Source organism: Delphinus delphis, chromosome 6 (assembly GCF_949987515.2).
Source record: "Delphinus delphis chromosome 6, mDelDel1.2, whole genome shotgun sequence".
NCBI classification, from domain to species: Eukaryota; Metazoa; Chordata; class Mammalia; order Artiodactyla; family Delphinidae; genus Delphinus; species Delphinus delphis.
The window spans coordinates 13,995,404-14,019,251 of record NC_082688.1 but is presented as its reverse complement, the minus strand read 5'-3'; the positions used below and the strand labels follow the sequence as shown (position 1 = coordinate 14,019,251).

General features: G+C 46.5%; 1 protein-coding gene across 2 annotated transcripts in view; it reads right to left on the bottom strand.

Annotated features, from left to right (window-relative positions):
• The window catches only part of CDK5RAP2 (CDK5 regulatory subunit associated protein 2), a 180,829-nt gene that overhangs the window by 128,770 nt on the left and 28,211 nt on the right, over positions 1-23,848 (bottom strand). The window contains exons 4-10 of one of the 2 annotated variants that reach the window (XM_060014248.1): positions 19,802-19,912; positions 16,195-16,271; positions 9,863-9,986; positions 7,179-7,333; positions 2,649-2,811; positions 1,218-1,271; positions 255-374 (exon numbers count right to left, since the gene is read on the bottom strand). In XM_060014248.1, coding sequence (XP_059870231.1) covers positions 255-374; positions 1,218-1,271; positions 2,649-2,811; positions 7,179-7,333; positions 9,863-9,986; positions 16,195-16,271; positions 19,802-19,912 — 804 coding nt within the window. Of the gene's footprint in view, positions 1-254; positions 375-486; positions 544-1,217; positions 1,272-2,648; positions 2,812-7,178; positions 7,334-9,862; positions 9,987-16,194; positions 16,272-19,801; positions 19,913-23,848 lie in introns of those variants that run through there. The other variant, XM_060014249.1, reaches the window with a different exon arrangement.

Genomic DNA, 23,848 nt, shown 5'->3' with positions numbered 1-23,848 from the left:
TTTTTTTGAGTTTCATTTATTTATTTATTTTTTTAACATCTTTATTGGGGTATAATTGCTTTACAATGGTGTGTTAGTTTCTGCTTTATAACAAAGTCAATCAGTTATACATATGTTCCCATATGTCTTCCCTCTTGCGTCTCCCTCCCTCCCTCTCTTATAAACTTTTTACCTAAAGCTAAAAATTCAGGGTAAGACAGGCCTGTCACAGAAGCTAATAGAGAAAAGTCTCACTTCAGGTGTATCAGACATACCTCTTTTTCCTTCGACTTTAGTGCCATGGTTAGACCCTGAATGGCTTTATCCCTCTTTAAACTATTTTTCTTTTCCGTAGCAATTTCTCTTTCCTTCTCTCTCAGGTCCTTCTGAAGGGCCTAAATTAGATTAGAAAAAGATTCACTAAGTTGATGCATTTTAACCAAAATGCACTGTAAATATAACTTTAAGAGCACACTCAAACGCAGTTATTCTATCATTCCTGTCAACCTGTGATTAACGTTTCCAAGTAGAGCTGAGAATCGTGGCATCAGCTCCAAGTTACTGCTTTACCGCTCGCGGCAACAGGGCTGGGTGTAGGAAGGGGATCAGATCAGTTAAGACGATGACAGCTACTCCCGTGGAAAGGACTCCAATGCCTTCTGGAATCTGAATATAGTCACAGCAGAGCCTTTGAAACCGTAGCAGGTTATTTGGGGGAAATGACAGATCATTAATTTCACTCCTTAATGCTACAAAAGCCAGCAGAGAATTTGGTTTGATGGAGACCGAATATATACATTTATAGTCTGAGTTCATTTCTAAAGATATTCACCGCTGCCTCCCTCCCGGGCTGTTGTGAGAATCAAATGAGATAATGGACATGAAAGCACTTTCTACGCTGGCAGGCGCTACACAAATGGCGGCCGCTGTGACTAGGGGACCCTGCAGCAGTGGCTCTGCGATTGGCCTGGCAGGTCTGAATCCTTGCTACACCTCTCCCAACTCTGTGACCCTGGGGACGGAGCCTCACCTCTCTGAGCCCCATGTGTTACATCTGCAAAATGGGAACGCCTACTCCAGAGTTATCGTGAAGGCTACGAAACCCTCCTCTCTGACACACCTAGAGCTTGACTCAACGAGTGACAGCTACTGTCACACAGGATTATCTGTTGCACTCAGAAGAAAGCAAGAGGCAGGGATAAATCCTCAATACGTCTGTAAAAATTGTGTCAACATACCTGGATCCTCTCTTCAAAGCGATTTCTCTCCTTCTCCTCCTCCATTTGTGCAGCCTAAGAAAAGGCATTCATTGGTGCTCGGAAGGGATCCGCAATCCAGCAGCCTCCCCAGAACGGTTAGAATGAGCACTGCATTTACTTTCTATTCCCCACCCCACTGCTGAGGAGCTCATGAAAACAATCATCCACTCCTTCTGTCTCCCCAGAAATGCACCCGAGTTAAGAAAAGGTAAAGACAAGCAACCCGCACGGGCTGACCACCAGCCCCATGGAGCGTGAACCAAAGAGCTACGGGACGGCGCAAAAGCCACTGAAGCACAGCGCCCGCGGGGCGAGAAGGGCCGGAAGGAGGAGCAGACGTGGGCTAATCACAGCCAACAACTAGCCGGGGGGGCTGGAGGGTTCGCTGCTGTGGTCGGGACAAAGGAGACCCTGCTCCACAAAGCGACTGAGACAGTCCATGAGCGCTGAGTCGTCCCCTGGCGTTTAGGGACCATACACGGCAGCCACCCTGGGTCCAACCAGGACCAGAAAGCCGCTACCAGGCCGGCCTGCACCTCCAGGCCTGCCCACCCACTTCAAAACAGCTGGGCATGGAGGTGGCCTGGGGGAGGGGGGGCAGGGGTCCAGGAGGGCTTTGGGGTCTCTACCAGCGACCCACCGCTTGGAGCCTGGGAAAATATCACGACGCGTCTGAGCGTGTTTCTCTACCCGACGAGGGGACCGTGATCTCTGCCTTGCAAGGTGCCAGGATTAATTGAGGTGCATGCTGACACCCTTCGAGTGCTGCCAGGCCCGATACAAGTTATTTCCCTTCCCCGCTGCCTCTGAAGTTTCCAACCGAAGGTGGCCTCAAGTCTGCCTCTAACCACAGAGACAAACCAAACCCAGTGGGTGCAAATAAAGTCCCCGGGCATCGACAAATTAACCCATAGGAAAACAGAGGCGTGCAGGTGTGGACTATTTTGTTTGTTTTAAAGGTTTTGTTTTTTTTTTTTTTTTGGCTGCGTGACTGCATAGGGTCTTAGTTGTGGCACGCAGGCTCCAGGGCGTGTGGGCTCTCTAGTTGAGGTGCGCAAGCTCAGTAGTTGCGGGGTTATTTGCCCCAAGGCACGTGGGATCTTAGTTCCCTGACCAGGGATCAAACCCGTATCCCCTGCATTGGAAGGCGGATTCTTTACCACTGGACCACCAGGGAAGTCCCTGGACTGTTTTTTTTCAACCGACTCTACATGAACACGAGACTGGAAGGATAAAAGAAATGCCAGGGCCCCTGACAAAGGAGCTTTCTGGTAATTCCTCAGCAGACAACAGGGAGCTAATATTTTGAAGGCCACTGTGTGCGAACCCTGGGGACTGAATGTGCATCCACTTCCCACAGGGGGATCAGGTCTGCTAATTAAAGTCCCCCGCCATGTCCCGTCACCTCACCTCGGTCCCTCTCTCCTCATCTCCCCTCAGAGCAGCAGGAAGTCCTCGGAGCTCTCCAGATGACACGTTTTCATCTGGAGATGCCATCCGAGATTTCTCCTCTTTCAGGCACTGAATTAAAGCTTCTTTGCTCTTCAAAGACAGCTTCAACTCCTCAATCAGTCTGAAAGAGAACAAAATTTAAATATTAATTCTAAGCTGTTCTCTTAGCTCAGTGTAGCAGGAGGAGGTAGGTAACACGGCCAGACATCTTCAAAGTAGACGCGTCCAACGATCGAACATAAACGGAACCACATTTTGCAGGTGGGAGATTTGGGGCCAGAATTCGCCTCCAGCCCGGCCCTGGTCAATCCATCCTCTGAGCTGCCAGACTACGGTCTCATCAAGTCACACTCCCGCTCAAAGACTTTCATTGGCCCCCACCATCGACAGCAGTGGATTATGAATTTGGGGGGCGGGGGGTGGGGAGGGGCAAGAAATCTCTCCCTAAGGAATCTGTCAGTGAGACTCAACAAACATGACCAGTAAAGCAGAATGGTTCCAGTGAGCGTGAAAACCAGAGAGCGTCTTGCCAAGGCTTCCCAGGGCCAAGTCTAAAACAGACTGGCTTCCAAAATAAAGGCCAAACTCCTCAGCAAGGCGATCGCGGCCCTGTCTTTTAGGGCCTAGTAGATCAGAGGTGCTGCTGACGGCGTCCGTCGCGCCTCTCACAGGAAACGGACACCCTCTTCATTGGCTCTCAGAGCCTCCCTCCCACGCCTGTCCAGGAGCTGGGCTGCCCTGCGCACACCACGCCCTCTACCCAGAATGCCCTTCACACCTCTGCTCCTGCATCCACCTGATAAACACCCATTCATCCCGCCACCGCCAGTGAGGCGTTACATCCCCTCAAGACCCCAGAGGCCCTCCTCAGGAAGAGCTGAACACACCCTTCTCCGGGCCACCGAATTACCCCTGACCACGGCCAAGTCATTTAACCTCTCTGAGCCTGCACTGCCTCGGCTATAAAGTGGCCGTAACTTGCTTCTGTGGAATGGAGATAAGCTATTTAAAACGCTGCACAACTCCAGGCACGTGGTAGAACTCAACAAATAACAGTGGCTATATGGCTATAATTATTTTTTTTAAAACACTGAGCAATTAGCATTTTGTCAAAGGACTCTCAGAAGAGTCTCTGCAGCTAAGCCTAGAAAGCAACTCAGTAGGGTAGAAAGAGCAAAGGCCTGGAAGTCTGAGAGAGCTTCCCGAGCTCCCAGGGCGAAGGTGGGGAGTGAGCTAAAAGCAGTTAAAGCGCCTAGCAATGCGTACTTGAGTATCTGAAAATTTGTGTCCACCCAAAATTCCTGTACTGAAATCCTAACCCCCAAAGGTGACAGGATTAGGAGGTGGGGCATTCGGGAGGAGATAAGATCTTGAGGGTGGAACTCGCATGAATGGCAGCACAGATGGAACTCCAGAAAGATCCCCCACCCTTCCACCAGGTGGGGACACAATAAGAAGTCTGCGACCTGGAAGAGGGCGGTCGCCCAACCATGCTGGCGCCCTGATCTCGGACTTTCGGCCTCCAGAACTGTAAGAAATAAGCTTCTATTGTTTGTAAGCTACCCAATCTGTGGTATTTTGTTATGGCGCCCCAAAAGGACTAAAATAATTGGGTACAGAGGGAACCGGGCAGCACCAGCGCGGTGCCCCGCAAAACTCGGAGGAGTAAGACTGCCCTCTAGGGGTTCAACTTTGAAATCATCACACAGTCAACTGGAGAGGTAAAAAGTCACCAAACTACACACTTAAAATGGATGTGTCGTGCTGCGTGCAACTTATACTTCGATAAAATTGATTTGCTTTAGTTACCTCAAAGCAAGTTCTAGATAGGGATGGAAATGAGCAGGGAAGGCCTGTGGGGACTGTCGCCAGCCTAGTGCACCAGCCCGCCTAAGAGAGCAGCCTCAGTCCAGCAAGACCCTGTCCTGCCACGCCTTCCAGGTTTTCAAGAGAAGCTGGAAATCTAGACTTTCACGTGAAATTAGGCGTTTGGTTTTTTTTTAACATTGGCAACAAATTCCATCTTTTCAAAGTACTGTTTGGGTCAAATAAAATATGTCTGTTAGCCATACTGACCTGCAGGGCTCCTCAAGGCTGACTGTCTTAGAGATACGGACTAGCTGTAAGGTCCAGTTGAAGGAAATCAAGGAGCTAAAGCATGTACCTTTGAAAAGGGCAGCGGGAGGCCAGGACACGGGCAGCGTCCGTCCTGGTGAGGGCCCTGCTCAGCGGTGGTGGTCAGTCACGCGGCAGACCTGGATCCAGCTCACCAGGGCGTGACGAAGGGCCCCTGCTCCATCCAATTCACTCACACCTCTGACCTCAATTTAGCTTCCTGGGGCACGTCTGCCTTCAGGGACGGAACACACTGATCCTAGGCCCAGAAGAGTTCCACCACAGAGGGCCACACCCAAGCGAGCGGGCAGAAACCCAGAGCTGGCTGCCGGGAGCGTGCCTGAGGCACCTCTATCCCTGAGAGACGGGTGCACTTGCAGGACTGACACATCACGTTTCGGTGCCTCCCCAGCCGGACCAGTAGGAGACCCCAGGAGCAGGCAGCCTTAGGGAGGCCCCGACCTGATCACCCACGTCCATGGAGACCCCACTGCCCGGACCACAGTCAGTACTCAGCAAGCATTAACCCTTCCCCAAAAGGGCTCCGTCTGCCAAAACGATGGGCAACCAAGCTTCTACAGCGTATGCTAACAGGGACCGAGGCTGCTCTAAACGGTGCCACGCGTCCCACCTTTGAGGATGCCTCACCCCAAGCCCAGAGCTCTCCTCTCCTAAGCTCTCCCTGCCCCACACCCAGGCAGAGCTGATCACTCCCTGGCTTTTGTCACAGCCCAGACTCGGAACTTACCTCCAGCACCAATCGTGACTTTCTGTTTTTAACGCGTGTTTCCTCCCCCACATGGGAGCTCCATATAAGGAAGACAGTGTTCACCTCTGCATTCCTGGCACCCAGCCCGAGGCTAGGCTCAGCAGCTGGGGAAGGAATGAACCTGCATCTCCTTTAATTCAGGCCTCACTCCACAGGCCCAGCATCTCCTGGACTCTCCTCTTGGTGCCTGCAATCCCTCAACCCAATGTGTCCCAACTGAAAGCTCATCTTCCCACCTCCTCCACCCCAAAACATCTCCTCTTTCTCCCCTTTTCCCACAAACTCGGCAAACTGCCCTCCCATCCCACGGTTGCTCACGCTCAGGACCTGGGTCGGGGGGACCTCTGCGGCCTCTTCCCTCATCCACAGGTCCAGCAGCCATCAAGCCCTTCAAGCCATCACGCCAGTCCAACCTTCCCAGTGTCTCTGCCTGCTCTTCCCCAACGCGAGCTCTGTCACCTCGGTCCTCTTATCTGAACTTCAGCATCATCCCCCCTGCCAATCCATCCTCCAGGGGGCAGCCAGAGGGAGGGCTCGAAATTTATATCTGATCCTGTCATTCCCCCCACCCCCATCCTTAGCCTTTCAGTGGCTCCTCACATGCCCTGAGGACAAAACCCAAACTCTACCAAAAGGCCCACAGGACCTGCCCCAGCTTCCCTCTCCCCAGCTCCTCCTATCGCCCCGCCCCCGTTCCAGACCAGGACACTCGGCCAGGCTGTATTCTTCCAGTTCCTTGATCACGCTTTAGAACAATTTCTGTCGACTTCCAAACTAGTTTGGCTCTTCAATGGATGGGCCAGAGGTTAGCCGGAAGTCTCACTTTTGTTTAGTTAACTCAACCTTCCACTTAGTAACCACCAAAGCAAGGCAAGAGTATCAAAATGCAAAAACGGTAAAGAATAAAACCTCCACCCTCTCCTGACCAGTTTTGATTCAAAGTTTGGTTGCAAGACATAAAGGGCATTTAAGATTGCTGAAAAGCCGTATGGCCCACGCACTTCTCTGGACCAAACGGCACATGTTTTATTTCTGGACCATTGAAGAGCTCTGTACTTGGTCTACATTGTTTTGGTCCCTCGCACTGTACTAATTTGGGCCCTCAGCCTGCATTAAAAGACATGATGGAAAACGGTCACAAAAAATTCACTACTATTTTACTGTGGGGATGGAGTCACTTACTACTCCCTTTGGGAAAATCTACAAGAGAAATGTCTCTCTGACAATGACAAGTAAAACTGGGCTTCTCCTGAGTTACTAGCTTGCTTTGTCTTGTGAGCAATGTGAATCTTATGTCCACCAAAATTGTTTTTCCCTTTTTCCTTTGGCTACCAGGAAGCTTATAGCCAAAACCTGAATGCTAAATTTAGTATCTGAGTAGAACTTTTCAGCATGAACTTCTGTCTACTAATTCTATCTCTGTCCTCATATCACTACCCTATTCCTTTCCCTTTCACCCTGATTTTATCCCTGGTTTTCTCACTATGGGGAACAAGTAGAAAAAGAAGGGGAAAAGGGTAGGAAGGCAACAACTCTTTCCGTTTTTTTTGGATCATGCTGCCAGATAAATGGATGTCAGAGCATCACAGGGGTAAGAGCCAGACCTGTCCTTCTCTTCCAGGACCAGAGCCGTCTCCAGATCCCCCTCGTGCATCTTCTTCATCTCTGAAAGCTTGTTTTCCAAGCTTAACCGACGAGCCTTCTCTGTTTCTGTTCCAGCAAAGGCCTTTTCCAGCTCTGCTTGGGCGACTTTCACATCCTAGAGTTAAATTAAACGCATTTGATGCAATTTTTCAATACAATTGGGAACACTTTGAAAGGAAATTGCATTAAAATATAAATATTTATGACTTCTTCTCCAGCACATTTCCCCTCTCTGAATTGTACTACACATGGGGAGAATCAGTAATAAATACATTCACCAGCCACTTTTCCCCTCTTGTATCCTGAAGAGTAATAGGCATTTCCAATGGAAAAGACTCTACAAGAACCGTATTTTGGGTTTTGAAAACTCTGATCAATATTTACAGTTTCAATGAGAACGAGGAGAAATGTGCCTCTCGATACCTAAACATACATAAATTCCTAGGAGTCACCATAATCTCCACGCAAATTCTTCCCACACCCCACTGCCCCCTCACTACTTTTAAGATAATGACTACACAACTCTAAAGTGCATTTTCTGTATCTCCAAGGTGATTTAGGTGGTAAAAAACTCTTATGTTCTTCCTGAGAGCTCAGAGAAGCCAAAAAGGAAATTGCCTAAATCACGCAGGCAGCGTCTGTGTTGGGGAAGAAGGTCCTGGTGCTCAGTAAAGGGACCGAATAGCAGATGTGAGTCTCCAAGCCCTCATGCCACTGCCTCTGACTGCATCACAAAGATGAAAGGCAAATCGAGCTGGATTCAAAAGCCAGCTCTCCCACCACTTACTTGCTGGGTGACCTTGAGTAGTCCCTTAACCTCTCTGAGCCCGTTTCCCAACCTATAAAACAGGGATAACCACCGTCTCAAAGAGTTGCTGGGAGACTGTCAAATGCCTGCTGCGTCACAGGAAGCTCAAAATACGCTGGCTTCCTCTTCCCTGCCCTTCCCTCCACGGTGCTTTGAGCAAGGAGCTTTACTTATACTATCTTTGATCCTCACTCAATCCTAGAAAGTTACATACTGACAGAGAGACTAGACCAGCCCAGAATGCAGGCTCTACAGTCAGACCACCTGGCATTTACTACCTGGGTGACCTTGCGCCAAGTGACTTGGCCACTCTGTGCCTGTGTCATGTTTTTGTTTTTGTTCTTAAAAAGGGATAGTAAAAGCATTTACCTCATACGTTTACTGAAGGGATAAACTAAGTCAGTGTATGAAAAGGCTGAGAAGGGTGCCTCAGACATGGTAAGCCCCCCATAAATCGTTAGTTCACTGCGGGTACTACAATTACCCTTGCAGGGCAGACACCACTGGCCTCATTTCACAGATGAAGCAGCAGAGGCTCAGAGAAGGCAAATGTCTTCTCCAAGGTGACAAGCTAGTGATAGAGCAGGGATTCAGCCCGGTACTGTCAGTCACGCTGCTACCCTAAAACCTGGGGAAGCACTTACTGGGAAAAATAAGATGACTGAACCAACAGATTAAGTGTCTTAGAAGTCTCAGAATTACATTTTAACTAAAGTTCAGAATTCAGGCTCAGCAGACCCTCCTTTTGGTTTCAGCTCTACTGCTATGACCAACACTACGTTTCGCAGCTCTCTGAGCCGGTCTCGTCTGTAGTTTGGACCTAGGATCTACACACCCCCAGGGGGCCGATGTGAACATGACAAATGGAAAAGACCACTATAAGCTGTAAAATACAGTACAAATGAATCTGCTCTTTGTATCTAGAAGTGCTTTGTGGTGTCATTTCTCCTCTTATCTGCTAAGAAGAATCAGGGTTTTGGGTAGAGAAACAACAGACTTCAAAGATCAAGAATTAAAAGGAACTGGTATCACTCGATGACGAGCTTAATATGGAGGAAAGCTTTTCAACATCTAGGAGATAAAGTTGTTTGGCCAAGGAGCGTCCTGATTCCCACCACAGGCTGAGAATGGGGGGAAAGAAGAGCTACACACAGCGGCTCCCCGAGAGGAAGCAGGCAGTTGGCACAGGTGGGATGGAGGGATGGAGGGATGGAGGCTGGGCTCTGGGGACAGGGGCTGCGTGGCCACGCATGGCCTACGAGTCAGGAAACCTGGCTCCAGGCTTAGCTGTGTTAGGCGGGTTGCCTCCCCTCTCTGGGCCTCAGGCCTCAGCTCCCTCTTCTGTAAAGTAAAGGAACTAAACTAGATAAAAAGAAGGGTGGTGTTGCAGTCAGGACACAGGCTGTAAAATCAGCTGTTGTAACTTAAATCCGGGACTAAACGTGGACTAGTTAGTATTTCTCTCTGTACTTCCGTGTCCTCATCTAGAGGATGGAGACGATAAAGGCCAGCGTGCAGGGTATAAGGGTATAAATTCCATACGCAAAGTGCGTAGACCAGGGTTGGAGCGCAAGAGGTGCTCAGCAACGGGGGGCTCTTCTCCCTGCTGAAACCCTGACAGTTTATGACAAGAGGAACAAAATTCTGCCCACTCGGTTACGAACCCGCTGTAGGAAACACATTCTCCTCAGGGCTTTCAGACTTGCCTCTCTTTTTTTTTTGGCTGCACCACGCAGCATGCGGGATCTGGTTCCCCGACCAGGGATCAAACCCACACCCCCTGCAGTGGAAGCACAGAGTCTTAACCACTGGACGGCCAGGGAAGTCCGGACTTGCCTCTTCTAAAAGGAGTATTCTCTTGGTTAGGAGCTCTTCGACCTGCCGCACCTTCTTCTGAGCATCTTCCTTCACCCGCTGAATTTCAGAGCCACCCCCTGCGGTGAGGCTCTCAACTGCTTTGCTGCGAAAAGAGGCAAAGGCATAAAATGCACAAGAGTGACAGTCAGATGGTGATTCCAACCGCTCCAAAGAGACAAAGAGTATTTGTTGGTCACTTCTCCCACAGACCTGTGCTGAGCTTTTTTTTTTTTTAAATTAAGATTTGTAATTCAAAAGCACAGATAATGCAATATATAAATATATCAAGTCAACCGTGCAGTATACCTTGAACTTACACAATGTTATATGCCAGTTACATCTCAATTAAAACACATATATAGGGGCTTCCCTGGTGGCGCAGTGGTTAAGAATCCGCCTGCCAACGCAAGGGACACGGGTTCGAGCCCTGGTCCGGGAAGATCCCACGTGCCGCAGAGCAGCTAAGCCCATGCGCCACAACTACTGAACCTGCGCTCTAGAGCCCACGAGCCACAATTGCTGAGCCCGCGTGCCACAACTACTGAAGCCCGTGTGCCTAGAGCCCGTGCCCTGCAACAAGATGGAGCTACCGCAATGAGAAGCCCGCACACCACAACAAAGACCCAATGCAGCCAAAAATAAATTAAATTTTTTTTAAAAATAAATAAATAAAACACATATATATGATATATACATATAGTTCGCATACTATCCAGTGATCTTCTTAGGGTCAACTCCTAGAAAGGGAATTACTAGGTTAAAGGATAAGCTCGTTTGTAAGACACTCGACAGCTACTGCCGAATTCCCCACCACGAAACTTCCGATAAAGCACACCTCCACCGGCGGCAGGAAAGGCAGGGCGCTGGTGTGACAAACCAGTGCGCAAGGAGCTGGAGACAACGAAAATAAACCTGCAGGTAAAGGTCTTCTGCCACTGGAGGGAGGAGCATCTCAAACACAGCACGACCACTCGGCAAGCACGAGCGGCAACTGAGGGCCTGAGGAGAGGAGGTTACCCGCCCTCCACCACCTCCAACATAACAGGCAGACTTCACATCGCCGGGCATCGTGGAACATTCTCTCTGCTTGACCAGCATGGTGGGGCTGGCCCACCAACACCAGACACAGCGCTACGACCACAGACGCCTTTCATTTTGGTTCTCGAAAAACAGCGCCGGATGTGAATTTGTGAGACACAGACTCAGAGGCAGGTCTCATCAGATTTCTAAAATGACTGCGGGTTTCCAGAAGGCAGAATGATGAAGGAGACGGCTCCACCTAAAGCTAGCTTTTCAGAAAAGCTGCAAAAGGGTAAGTCTATTCACCACCAGCCTCCCATGCCCTACTTTAAGGGTATATAACATTTTTCCAACCAGGGGTCACGTGATCAGACACTCACATGCACAGGCCATGTGAATTTCTGACTGAGAACAATGCAAAGTCAAGAGGGCCATCCTTGCTGCCTGGAACATGAGTCGCCTGCAAATAAAGACTTTATTCATATCTTGTTTCCTTTCACCAATAAGCCTTCAGAAGGCCCCAGTGTCATGATATCATTTTAATGGAATTCAATGTGAACAATTGGAAAGAAAGAACAGGGGCTCTGAGGCTGAACAGATCTGCTTCCAAATTTTGACTCTATTATGTCCTCAGCGTGACTCTGGGTAAATTACCTCTTACACCTCAGTTTCCTCATTTGAAAAATGAGATGATTACCTCTTAGAACTAATGTGCTAACACATGTGGTGGCCGTAGCGCGGTGCCCTTCCTCTCTGATCTGAGTGCTGCCTGCTGGCCTGTTGTCCCCGAGGCCACCGCAGCACTGGCCCCTGCTGCGCCGCTGTAGGAGGCCTCGTTCCACCGCCTCTGCTGGCATCTGAGCTGAGAATGGATCCTCTCTGGCCAGAACTAAGACCACCACGGTCACCTCCTGATCACTGCTATGAAACGTCCTGAGCCGCCACTCCCTCAGCTCATTTCCTGATCAGTACTGTCTGGAATTCACAATGATTCACAATCACTTCCACCACTCCTCAAGGGGCATTATACATGGCTGGAAGATTTCTGTACTAGAAGCTTTTCCCTCCTGAGCCTTGGACACAGGATTTTTCCAGTCCCAAATGTCCACTAACCACCGGAAATGTTTTAGCCCTTGGGCTTCATAGAGACTTCTCTAGAAAATGGCCCGCTCGACTGCCTCCCCCTCCCCCCGCCTCCACCACCCAGCACGTGCAAATACACCAGCTCCCTCCTATCAGCCCAGATCAAACATTTCTGTTTTGCAGTCTGAATCATATACATCGTCGAGGGGCTGACTACAATTTTTAACAAGTACTGGTATTATTCAGTTTGGCTGCACTTTAGTTACACCAATAAAATATATTCCCAATAACAAATGTTCCAACTTTTCATTTATCATCTTTGTATCTCTGTAGCAATAAAATTTATACTCAGCAGTATGGCGCAATTTTCCCCTACTGATGGAATTATTGTTTTTGTTTGTGTTTTAAAGCCACAGAGATAAAATTTACTCCCGACAATATGTCTGCTTTCGTTTTTAATGCCCCCTTACTGTAAGTGAGAAATACAAGAATAGAAAGCCGGCAAACTATATACTTACTCCAGAGCAAGGCAGAGCGAGCTCAGACCAGGCCAGTCCCAGTTCTGTCACCAACCTGGGCAAGACTTCCTACTCCTCTGAGCCTCAGTTTTCTTTCCACTCAAATGGGAACACTGGCTGCCTCAAACAGCTGTTGTAAAATCAACTGCAATAAAGCATGTCAAGTGCCAGGCGCAGGGTTTGGGGCAAAGCAGGATCTCAGTAAACATTCGTTCTCTCCTTCTGCCCTTTCTCTCTTTACAGAATCTGGGGCAACAGATGAGATAGACAGCAAGGCCTAAGGAGAGGAAAGGTTTACAGAAACTGGTCTAATCCAGCTTTCCACCCCATACAAGACAGAACTGTCTATAAACACCACCCTCACTACCCTTTCTAACCCTCAACATTTCCTCTTGACTCTTTCCATTCTAATTATAGTTTTTTAGAAAAAGCAGGGGCTTTTCCTGTGACAGGTGCTGGGCATTTCGGGGTAAAGAAAGGCACCTTTAGCAGACGTGTGGTGGACAGGGCACCTAGCCCGTGGCAGGTAATTCTCACAAAGGCCCCATGAAGTAGGAACAGCTGAGAAGCCAAGACTCAGAAGCCAAAGACCCACCTACTGGCAGAGCCAACCCAGAGCCCCTGCCCCTTCCACTGGCCCCATCTCCACTCAAGTAGGGGAGCAGGCTCTTGGCCTCACAAGATGTACAGTCATGTTGGAGAAGTGAGAATCACATACAGGAAAATAAAGAACATGAAACCTAGTGCTAGGCTAAAAGTCAGGGACTTGAGTTCTAATCCCAGCTCTGATCTTTCTAAGTGATTTTGTCATGGTCCTTCCCGTCCCCAGGCCTAAGTTCCCCCCGCTACAAAAGGTTTTCCTAGAAAGTTGCCTAGCTCCCAGGATAATGATGGAATGTATCAATAAATGGATGTGAAAGCGTTTTATAAACTGTAAAGTGTTACATACACATGGGATTGCCATTATATGCCAGGGCAGTCTGTACAGAGGTTGAGGTGTGGACCACGGGCAGCCACGGGACTCAGCATAAGCCTTTATGGAGGGGAGGCGACAGGAAAGGCATCTGGGCCGGGAGGGGACGGGAAGCAGAAGAGACCTGCCAAGGCAAAGCTAGAGCAGCAGGGGCAGGACATTTTCAGTACCTGTGCACTACTGGGATAAAGTGTTGGTGGAGAGAAAGCTGGAGCAGTGAAGTCACTGTGACTTTCTTAAACAGAACCCCTGCCCTAGAAGGCATCCTTGACATCGCCCTTCCCACCATTACCAAGCCCTGTGGACTTTGCTTCCCAACCATCTCCCCAGTCCCCCCAGGCAGCTCATCACGAATCTCTTGCCTAAACTACTGGCCCAGCCTCCTAACTCGACTCCCTGCTTCCACCCTGGCTCCCTCCACAAAACATTCCCCACTCAGCCACCAGAGTGACCTTTGAAAAAACAAAGCCCTGATTGTGTCAGCTGCTTAAAACCCATGACTGTTTTCCATCTGATCTCAGGATAAAGACCAAAATCTCTAGTGAGGCCTCAAGACCCTGCAAGACAAGACCGAGCCCCCTAGATGTGTCGTATCTCCTGAGACCTGCACATTCCCTCCTCCTTCAACACCTTCTCCACCCTTTCCCCCTGGTCAAGGCCTACTTACCGCCAGATCCAATCTCATCTCAAATGCCACCTTCCCGACCACACACCTACAGCTACGGACCTATTCCTGCTGCTCTAACTCTCCTAGCTTCCTCCCTTTCGCTCACAGCTCTTTTCCCAACTTGTATTTATGTATCTATTACTCCAAGTATTCTATCCCGATCACTCCTTCCAGAATGTAAGCCCCATGTGTCTGTTTGGATCACGGCTCTATTTCCAGGAACCTAGGCCAGTGCCACACACGACAACTGCTTGATAAATATTTTCTGAATAAATTAATAAAGCTGGTCAGACCAAAAAGGGCCTTGGACACCAGTCTGGGCAGCTGGAAAATCTGTGCATACAAACACGGGCACCAGCCCCCAAACGCTCAGCTCGGTGCGCTGGTACTGAGGCATGCACGTGGCCTTTTTGAGTCCAGGTTTCCATGTGCACACGCCTAGCTAGAAACAAGCCCTGGCTGAGATCTGCAGCAGGCAGGGTGAACAGAGTAGGAAACAGATAGAATTCTGCTACTGACTTCTAGGCTTGGTAAAGTCAATTTGACTTCCTGCCCAGAGAACGATGTGCTTCCAAACAACAACAACAAAGGCAACCAACAAAAACAACGTGTTAAGGGAATTCCCTGGCAGTCCAGTGGTTAGGACTCGGCGCTTTCACTGCCTTGAGCCCGGGTTTGATGGGGAACAAAGATCACGCAAGCCCAGCAGCATGGCCAAAAAAAAAAAAAAAAAAAAGTGTCAATCTAGTTTGTTCATTCATTCATTCATCACTCACTCACTCAGAAAATACCACGTGTGCACAGTCAGCGTAACTCAGAGAAGCCTGGGCCAGGGAACCTCTAGTCTACTGAGAGCCCACAGCAGTCCATGCCGGCTGCTGGCTGTGTGACCATAAAAGGAATTGTGTGGCCTGGCCCAGAGCAGCAAAGCTGTGCCCTAGGCCAAAGGCCCTATGCCCCTGGGCAGCCGTACCCAGCAGGAGCTCTGCTGCTAGGACAGATGAAGCGTTCCCATGTAAGCTTCCAGCCAGGTCCTGGGTGGGTCAACTCTGGGAAGTCTTACTCCTCTCTCACCAAGCGAAACTCAGCACACTTTGGTGCCTCACCCCGTGCCCACAAACGCCCTCTGTCACTGCACCTCCAGCATACCCCGTTCACAGGCTCACCCGTCTCCAATGAGCCCCTGAGGGAAGGGACATCTCTTCTCAAGTCCTCAGCGTGTGGCACACTTACGTGAGAAATGTTTACAAATGAATGAATGACCAACTGAGTCACAGACTGTATCCTCTGAACTGTGCTTGTTGTTCAATAAATATTTAAATTAATTAACTGATTGATTGACTAAGGTAATAGTTTTCAAATTTTTTAAAGCAGTAGAACCCCTCTTATAAACTAAATATTACAAGGGACCCTAGTACATAAAACACATACAAGAACGAGTTCCTCCGGCTGAAGCCCCACCCTCTGCCCCCCTGCCTCACCCACCGCAGGAGTCCTTCAGGTCCCCGAGGCCCCCCAGCCTTTCACAGCAATGAAGATGAAGGAGCTGCTGATGTAACTGACAACAGGGATGGATTTCACAGACACATGGCTAAGCAAAGAGGCCAGACACAAAAGGGCGGGTGCACAGTGTACGATTCCTTTTCTATACAGTTCAAAACCAGGCAGAACTAAGCAATGCGGATGCTAGCGGTGAGCAGCGGTTATCTTTGAGGGAGCAGGTAAGTTCTGGGAGCACAAAGGAAGTGCCCGGGGGCTGGTGATGTTCTGGTTTCTGAGCTGGAAGGCGGCCCACAGCTGTGCCTGCTTCGTGAAAACCATCATGCTGTACGTACACTTATGATCGGTTCATCTTCCTGTAAGTACGTTACATTTTAAAAGTTCGTTGAAAAATAATTAAATAAAAATGTAAATTTCCTCGCGGTCCTCAGAGCCCCGCTGGAGAAGAACTGGCTTAGAAACACAAGGTTCTCTTGTACCGACGCACCCAGCCTCCACCACCAGAACCCTGGGCGACCTGTGAGCTCGCGGCAGGGGGACAGGTACTCACGAGGCTTTGAGGAGCAGCCGCTCTCTCTCCTGGAGCTCCAGCTTCAGACTCTCTACTTCCACCTTGAGCTCGATGTTCTTCCAGACAAGATTAGGGAAGAAAAGAAACAGTGTGAAGCACAGGACATCCGAATGCCTATAGTGGGAAACCTGCTTTCAGCACGGACTGGCTCCGTGATGCTCATAATAGACGGATATTAGATTCAAACCCTAATTAGCCTCTGGGCACAGGGAAAAGGGAATTACTGAACACTGGTGGGCTCCAAAGAAGGCCCTGGATTTCTCAAGGCTTGGAACAATTATGTAAATTTTCCAAGCTTCTAAGAGCCAGAGCATTCAAACGTTCAGGCATAAATGTCATACAAGTGAGGCTGATTTAAAAATTGTTTGCCCTCCACCAGGCAAGTTTACAATCAATTCTGCAGCTTGCTTTTACCATTCCAAGGCAATTACTTCTGGTTGTTTGCAATCATGCATGTGGTGGTGTAGCAGCGGGAATGTGTTACAGCATCAAAAACATAAAACCTGTGGATGGATGAGCAGGAAGCCACATCACTGCCTGTCTCATTTCAGTGTAAGATCTCAGGGTGCTCCCTTCCCAAAGAGCCGTGACCACATAGGGCCCGCTGTCTAGAGGGGACACCACAGTGTTCCCCAGCCGTCTTCCTCGTAAGTGACTGGAACAAAGGGAGACACACATGGTCCTGGGCTTGTAACTCACGTGAGAATCCAAAGACAGACTCTTTGGCACACGGGTCACAACATGAGGCAGCGGGGAGAGATCAGCTTCACAAACCAGTCCACAGATGTACCCCAGACGGAATATTAGGTGAATTCATGCAGTAAAGAGGAAGGTCTGAGTGCGCAGCCTGCAGGGGACTGCTGTAAATCCAAGATTTCTCTAATCTTGCTCCTGCTTTATTTTAATAATTTATGCCAACTTTACATTTTATTCCATACTACATGTGTATTATTTTAAATAAAAATACCATTTCCGGTAAAATTTACAATCTCCGAGGACAGGTCTACCTCCTTTTAGCCAAGGAGCCCTGGGGGGAAGAGCACCCCTGACTGAGAAGTCAGCCAGAGTGGAAAGACCACAGCCTTGAGACTAGAAGGACCTGGCTTCAAATTCTGCCTCCACTCCTCCCCAGGAGGAAACCGTGGCAAGTCAGTGGATACCCGTTTATTTACTCATTCCTTCACTTCACAGACATACACCAACCCCTGTGACAGGCCAAGCACAGGCTAAGCACCAAGGCCACCACGGTAGACGAGGCAGACGCAGGCCCTGCCTTCCTGCTCACACCCAATATGAAAGTGCGAGTGCGAGCCTGTAACTGTCCTTAGAAACACAAGCCCAGGAGGTCAGAGAGCAGGTGTCTCCTTTCGGATCCCTCAAGTGTCACACGAAAAACATGAAGCCCACCTGACATGGTGGATTTGAGGATTGAATGAACTAACAAATGAGAAGAGGCTACGAGACAAGGCTCAGACTGTGTTATTTTTTTCACTGTCAAACAACAGGAACTAAAGAAGTCATCTCTGCAGCAGAACTTTTTCTAGAAGAAACTGATCTTGGCATAAAGGACACTGAGTGACAGTGCACAATGTCTTCAACTGTGGTTTTGTGAAAACTGCAGAAACACCCTTCAAAGAGAAGATTCCTGTTCCAGCTCTCTGAAGGGCAGAGGGCTTCTATGTAACAGCTGATATCATGTTCTAAGTGCTTTGCTTTCTGATGAACCAATTGGCACCCCAGCCCAGCAAATTTAAAAGAATGGACTGCTAACAGGTCCACTAGACTTTTTTTTGCAAGCTCAATACTTCAAGTTATAAACTTATATACATGGCGACCATAGTGTCTAAACCAAAAATCAAGACACCTTATAAGCATAAAATGGGATATCACTATAAAAAAGAATGAAGAAGCTCTTAAACCACTATTAAGGAAAGATATTCAAGATACTGTTAAGGAAAAATGCGAGGTGCAAAGCGAACATGCTCGCATTTATGTGAAAAGGGGGTCTGTACACATGTACGTACACACACAGTGCTTGCTTGTGTACACATAAAATTTCTCTGCCTGAGGAATGAATGATATTGGTTAGATCCACGGAATCTAGGAGACAAGGGTGGAAGAAAGTCTTTCCAGTGTATACCTTTTACGCTTTTTGATTTTGAACCATGTACACCTATCCAAAAAATTAAAATTTAAATAAAAGTGTAATTAAATCAAGTCATCTAGCCAAACAGTGGAAAAGAAGAGCTGAAACTGTGTAGTAGAATGAGGTAGGCAGACCCGGGCCCAAAACCCATCTCACACAGCAGCTATACGACAGGGAGCAAGCTGCTGATCTTCCCTGAGCTTCAGCTGCCTCTCCTGCAAGGTGAGGACCACCTCCATTGTACAGGACTGTCTTGAGAATTAAAACAAGCTGCTGAATGCACAAATGCCCAGGACAGGTGCCCGACCAGGAGTAGGCAATTAACTTACTTTGATGTCCTAACACCCATATTCGTTCTGAGATACACGATAATCATACTTGCATACAAAATATTTTCGGTTACTGGGTTTTCTTTAAAATTCTGATTGCACCACTACTTCCTTCCAGAGATAGGGGAGACCCTCACTGTCCTTCTCTCCCACCATAAAGAAAGAGAAATCGCATCTTGAGGGACAAGGGAGCTTTTCAATGGTTGAAAAGGCCCAGAAGTACAGTACAATCCCTCTTCAAGACAAGCCCATTTAAGTCCATCCGCTAAAACTCAAGGAGAGTTCTTTTTCCTCCTTCAAAAGCTTCCACTGGTGCAAACTTCCGAATAGAAAAAATGGAAGAATTCTCAGGCCAAGGGCTAATCTCCTAGAGAAAGTCAAGAAACGGGCACTAAAATATTGTTTGTACTCATGTCTCTTCGAGAAAGCCAAGTTCTTTTTTCAACTTTCAGAACCAAGGTTTGTTTTCACGCAGAGACCTCCAGGTCAAGACTTGAGATAGGAATAGACTCTTTCTTCTGACAGTGATAAGCAAGCACACCAGGAATACAGAAGAGTCAGATCACAGGAAAAATGACAAGCCTACCTTCGGGCCGCCCACGGAAGCCCCAAGAAGACAGTGATGATCATTGTCAAGCGCTGACTGGGTGCTGAGGCTTTTCATCTGTCAACTCATTTTAATCCACACAAATAACCCCAAGACAGAGGGATTATCACTTAACTCTGGAAGCAAGCCCAGAGAGCTGAAGTGACTTGCCTACAGTTACACAAGTTAGTGAGTAACAATAGGATTCAATTCCAAAGACATTCTACCATTTCACTGTCTTTGTCTAAATTATAAATAATGAGAAAAAGGCAATTGAGATATGGTAAATCAGAATGCCCACTTTAAGAAGAGAGAAGGACTCCCTTAAAATTAATCTTGTATCGCCTTTTGCTTAATATTAAGGTCATCCTATTATCTCTTCATGCTCCCTGTAATCAATTCAAATGAAGTGAAAGCAGTGCTCTCTACTCATGCCAACTCTGAGAACAAATATTAATCAACCTTCTGCTTGGAATGACTGTTAGAAAAGACACTGGGAATGGCGGCAAGAAGTGGGGCACTCACAGTTTTGTAGACGTGTTCAGTGGGGCCATCAAATTCCTGTTGCATCCTTTCCTCGAGGAAATAGATGCGGAGCTTTAGGTTAAAGTTTTCTTTCTTCAGTTCAGTGATTTGCTAGAAAATAAGAACAGATGGGTCATCAGAAGTAAGATCCAAGGGACAATACCTGCATGAATCCCCATAGCTTCCAAGGCTACAAATGGAGTAAAAGCTTACCGTTGCTATAACTGTACTAACCCAGAAGTAAGAGCCAAACTCAGGACCATCTGAGCACTGAAATGAATGATGACTGAGTGGAGAGAGGATTCATGACTCCACACTGACAGTGAGTAAACAGGTAAAGAAAGAAAAGGAAAGGAAAAGGGGAAGCTCTTCTTTACAAAAGAAATCCAGTTAATAAATGTAGAAGAATAACAGGAAGAGAAAATCACCCTTATACAACTGCTGTGGCAATAACTGACTCAGGCAGGAATCATCAATGCGTAAAGGGTCAGGTGAAAGAACACTGGAAGCCACGATTTTCCCACTGTCTCAAGATACCACCCCACAGATGGCTTGTTATTTACAAAAGGAGAGTATCTTCACAATTTAGAAACCTACTAGACACCACCCTAATCAAGAGAATGAATATATTTAATACCACCTCCTGGTGGAACAAAATGACATCTCGTGCCTCCTGAACTAAATCACTGAAAGTAAGCAATTGCATTTAAAATGTTAAAACACCTACAGTCTTTTTGTTTTTTCTTCTCGCACCTCACCATTTGCAGGATCTTAGTTCCCCGATCAGGGGTCAAACCCAGGCCCGGCAGTGAAAGCACCGAGTCCTAACCACTGGACCGCCAGGGAACTCCCAAAATGCCTACAACCTTTAACTTGCGTCTAATCAAGAGTTGTCAATCAAACAAATCCAAATTGAAAGACATTCTACAAACAACGGGCCTGGACTCTTCAAAAATTTTAATGACAATCTTAAGGCAAAAATGGCTGGGGGACTCTTCTAAATAAGTGGAGGTAATAGAGGCCTGACTACTAAGTACAGTGAAATCATATAGTGAATCTTGAAATTTTTTTAAGCTCTATGGAGATAACTGGGGGAATCTGAATAACAATTTTATATAAGGTAAGAGTATTATGATTTTGTAGGAGAATATCCTAAGTAAGAGATACATGCTGAAGTACTTAAGGGTGCTGTCACATGCCTGCAACTAGCTCTCTAATAAGTGGGGAGGGAGGGAAAAAAAAGAGATAAAGCAGATGTAGCAAAATATTAATTGATAAATCTAGATGAAGAATATATGGTTGTTTGTTGTACTATTTTGCAACTTTTCCATAAGTTTAAGATTTGTTAAAATTAAAAGTTGGAAATTAAAAAAAAAACAGATTAAGAAAACTAGTATTTACCAAGACCCTGCTATGTAAGAGACACTGAGCTTAGGTAATTTAAATACAATATCTGCACCCCTAAAACAACTCTGAGAGCAGATTACCCCCGCTATACACATGATCAAAAATCACATAACCAGTGGAAAAGCTGAGATTCATATCCTGCCCTGTCTGGCTCCAGTGACTATGATGTGTCAAGTAAACCTCACTGCCTACAGAAAACACCTGATTTACTTGTGTGTAACATCCAGCAAGCTTTCTAAAGCAGGTTAGCCTAACTCCAAGAACAGAAATTAGCATACACACTAAAGCTACTTATATATTCACTTTTTTTTTTTTTTGCATCATGCGGGCCTCTCACTGTTGTGGCCTCTCCAATTGCGAGGCACAGGCTCCAGACGTGCAGGCTCAGCGGCCATGGCTCACGGGCCCAGCCGCTCCGCGGCATGTGGGATCTTCCTGGACCGGGGCACGAACCCGTGTCCCCTGCATCGGCAGGTGGACTCTCAACCACTGCGCCACCAGGGAAGCCCTATGTTCACTTTTTTGATAATTTATTGAACCGTTCTCACGTGATTTAAACGTGCTCCTACATGTATGTTACAGTTCATTTTTCACATTTTTGAAAGTCAACAGTCCATGGTTACAAGTAAATTATGATATGGCCACTCAACAGAATCTTATGGAGCCACTAAAAAGAATAAGAGATCACTCTGTGTACTCAAAGGAAGTTATCAAGACACACTGTTAAACAAAAACACTATGGTATAGAATATTATATGTGGCAGGCTACCATTGTGAAAAGTAAGGGGAAGATATGCTTACTTGCTTGATATAAATGGTATGTATCTGGAAGTATATGCTATATAACCTTTTTACCTTTTGAATTTTTTTAGTATAAATTTCCTAACAAAAAATAACTTAAAAATAATATTAGATGAAGGCATCCTTTTTAAAGACTATTTGAACTGTGAAGAGACTGCTGATGATGTTGTATTAAACCCAGTGTGTCTGCCCAGGCCATAACTCATGCATCTGTTGTTCCCCTTCCATTCTCCAAGTCACTACTCCAGCTCAGTTCTCAAAGGCAAAGCAGAAAGATCAGGGGCTTTGGAGACAACACTAAGTTCAATCCTAACGCTTCTCATAGAGTAACCCTAGATTTGCTACCTTTCAGAGCCTCAGTTTCTTCACTTATAATATAGAGATAATACGCTTTTGTCAGTACTAAATGAAATAAAATACTGTATAGAGGATGCCTAAGACAGGGTCAACAAAAGGCACAAAGAATGAAGAATAAATTATATGATTTGATTATATCAAAATGTAAGACTTCTAACTACAAAAAGACTCATAAACATGGTTTAAAGTCAAGTGATTAAGGTGTTGGCAAAATGCCAAGACATAGGGTGCACTGTCTTGAAATGAATGGCAAAATAAAGTCTCAGCAGAGAAACAGAAAACGTAGAAAAGAACCAAATAAAAATTTTAGAAATGGAAAATACAAAAACCAAATAAAAATGGACTGGATGGGCTCAACAAATGGTGATGACAGAATACTCAGTGAACTTGAAGACAGATCAACAAAAATTATCCAATATGAAAACAGGGGGGAAAAAACTTAGAAAAGAAAAAATTAAGAGAGCCTCAGGGACCTCTGAGCCAATACCAAAAGGTCTTTTTCATCAGAGTCCCAGAAAAATAGGAGAAAATTAGGAGAGTGTAGTATAAAAAAAAAAATTGAAGAAATACAACTTAGAACTTTCCAACTTTTGAAAAAGGCATAAAACATACAGACTAAAGAGGCTTATCAAACACCAAACAGGATAAGTTCAAAGAAATTCACACCTAGCAACCACTGAAAAATAAAGACAAAAAACATAAAACAAACAAACAAAAACTCTTGAAAGCAGCCAGAGAAAAATGACACATTTATGAGGAACAAAGATTCAAATAACAGCAGATTTCTCAGTCAAAACCATAGAGGCCAGAGGGCAGTGGAACAATATTATTAAAATGCTGAAAGAAACTGTCGTGCTAGAATTCTTAAGCAGTGAAGGTAAAATGAAGACATTCTCAAATGAAGGAGAACCAAGTGAATCCACTGCCAGAAGATCTGCTCTAAAAGAAATGCTAAAGGAAGTTCTTCAGACCAAAGGGAAGTGATACTACAGAGAGAGATGGAAACTTCAGAAATGAAGGAAGAAGGAAGAGAGAAGGAAGGAAGAGAAAAGCAAATGGTAGTAAATCAACTATACTTCAATTTTTTAAAAATGATAAATATCTAGATAACTATCTAGAAGAACAGTAGAAATGAAAACATCTCAAGTTCTTTAAAACATTTATGACAGTAAAGCAAAAGTTAAAACATAGTCTGGTGGTATTTTCAATGTTTTTGGATATAAAATATACTGGGGATAGGTGTGGCAACGTTTTTACATTTCACTTATGGTGAAATGAAAAGTTCCTATAATCTCTAAAGCAACCACTAAAAATTCTTTAATGTTTTAAAATAACCTATACAAAGAGATATGTTCAAAAACTCAACAGATAAATTTAGATGAAACAGTAAAATAATTCTAATAATCCAAAAGAAGATTTAAAACGGGAAACAGAAGAATCAAAAACAGAAGAAACAGGGCTTCCCTGGTGGCGTGGTGGTTG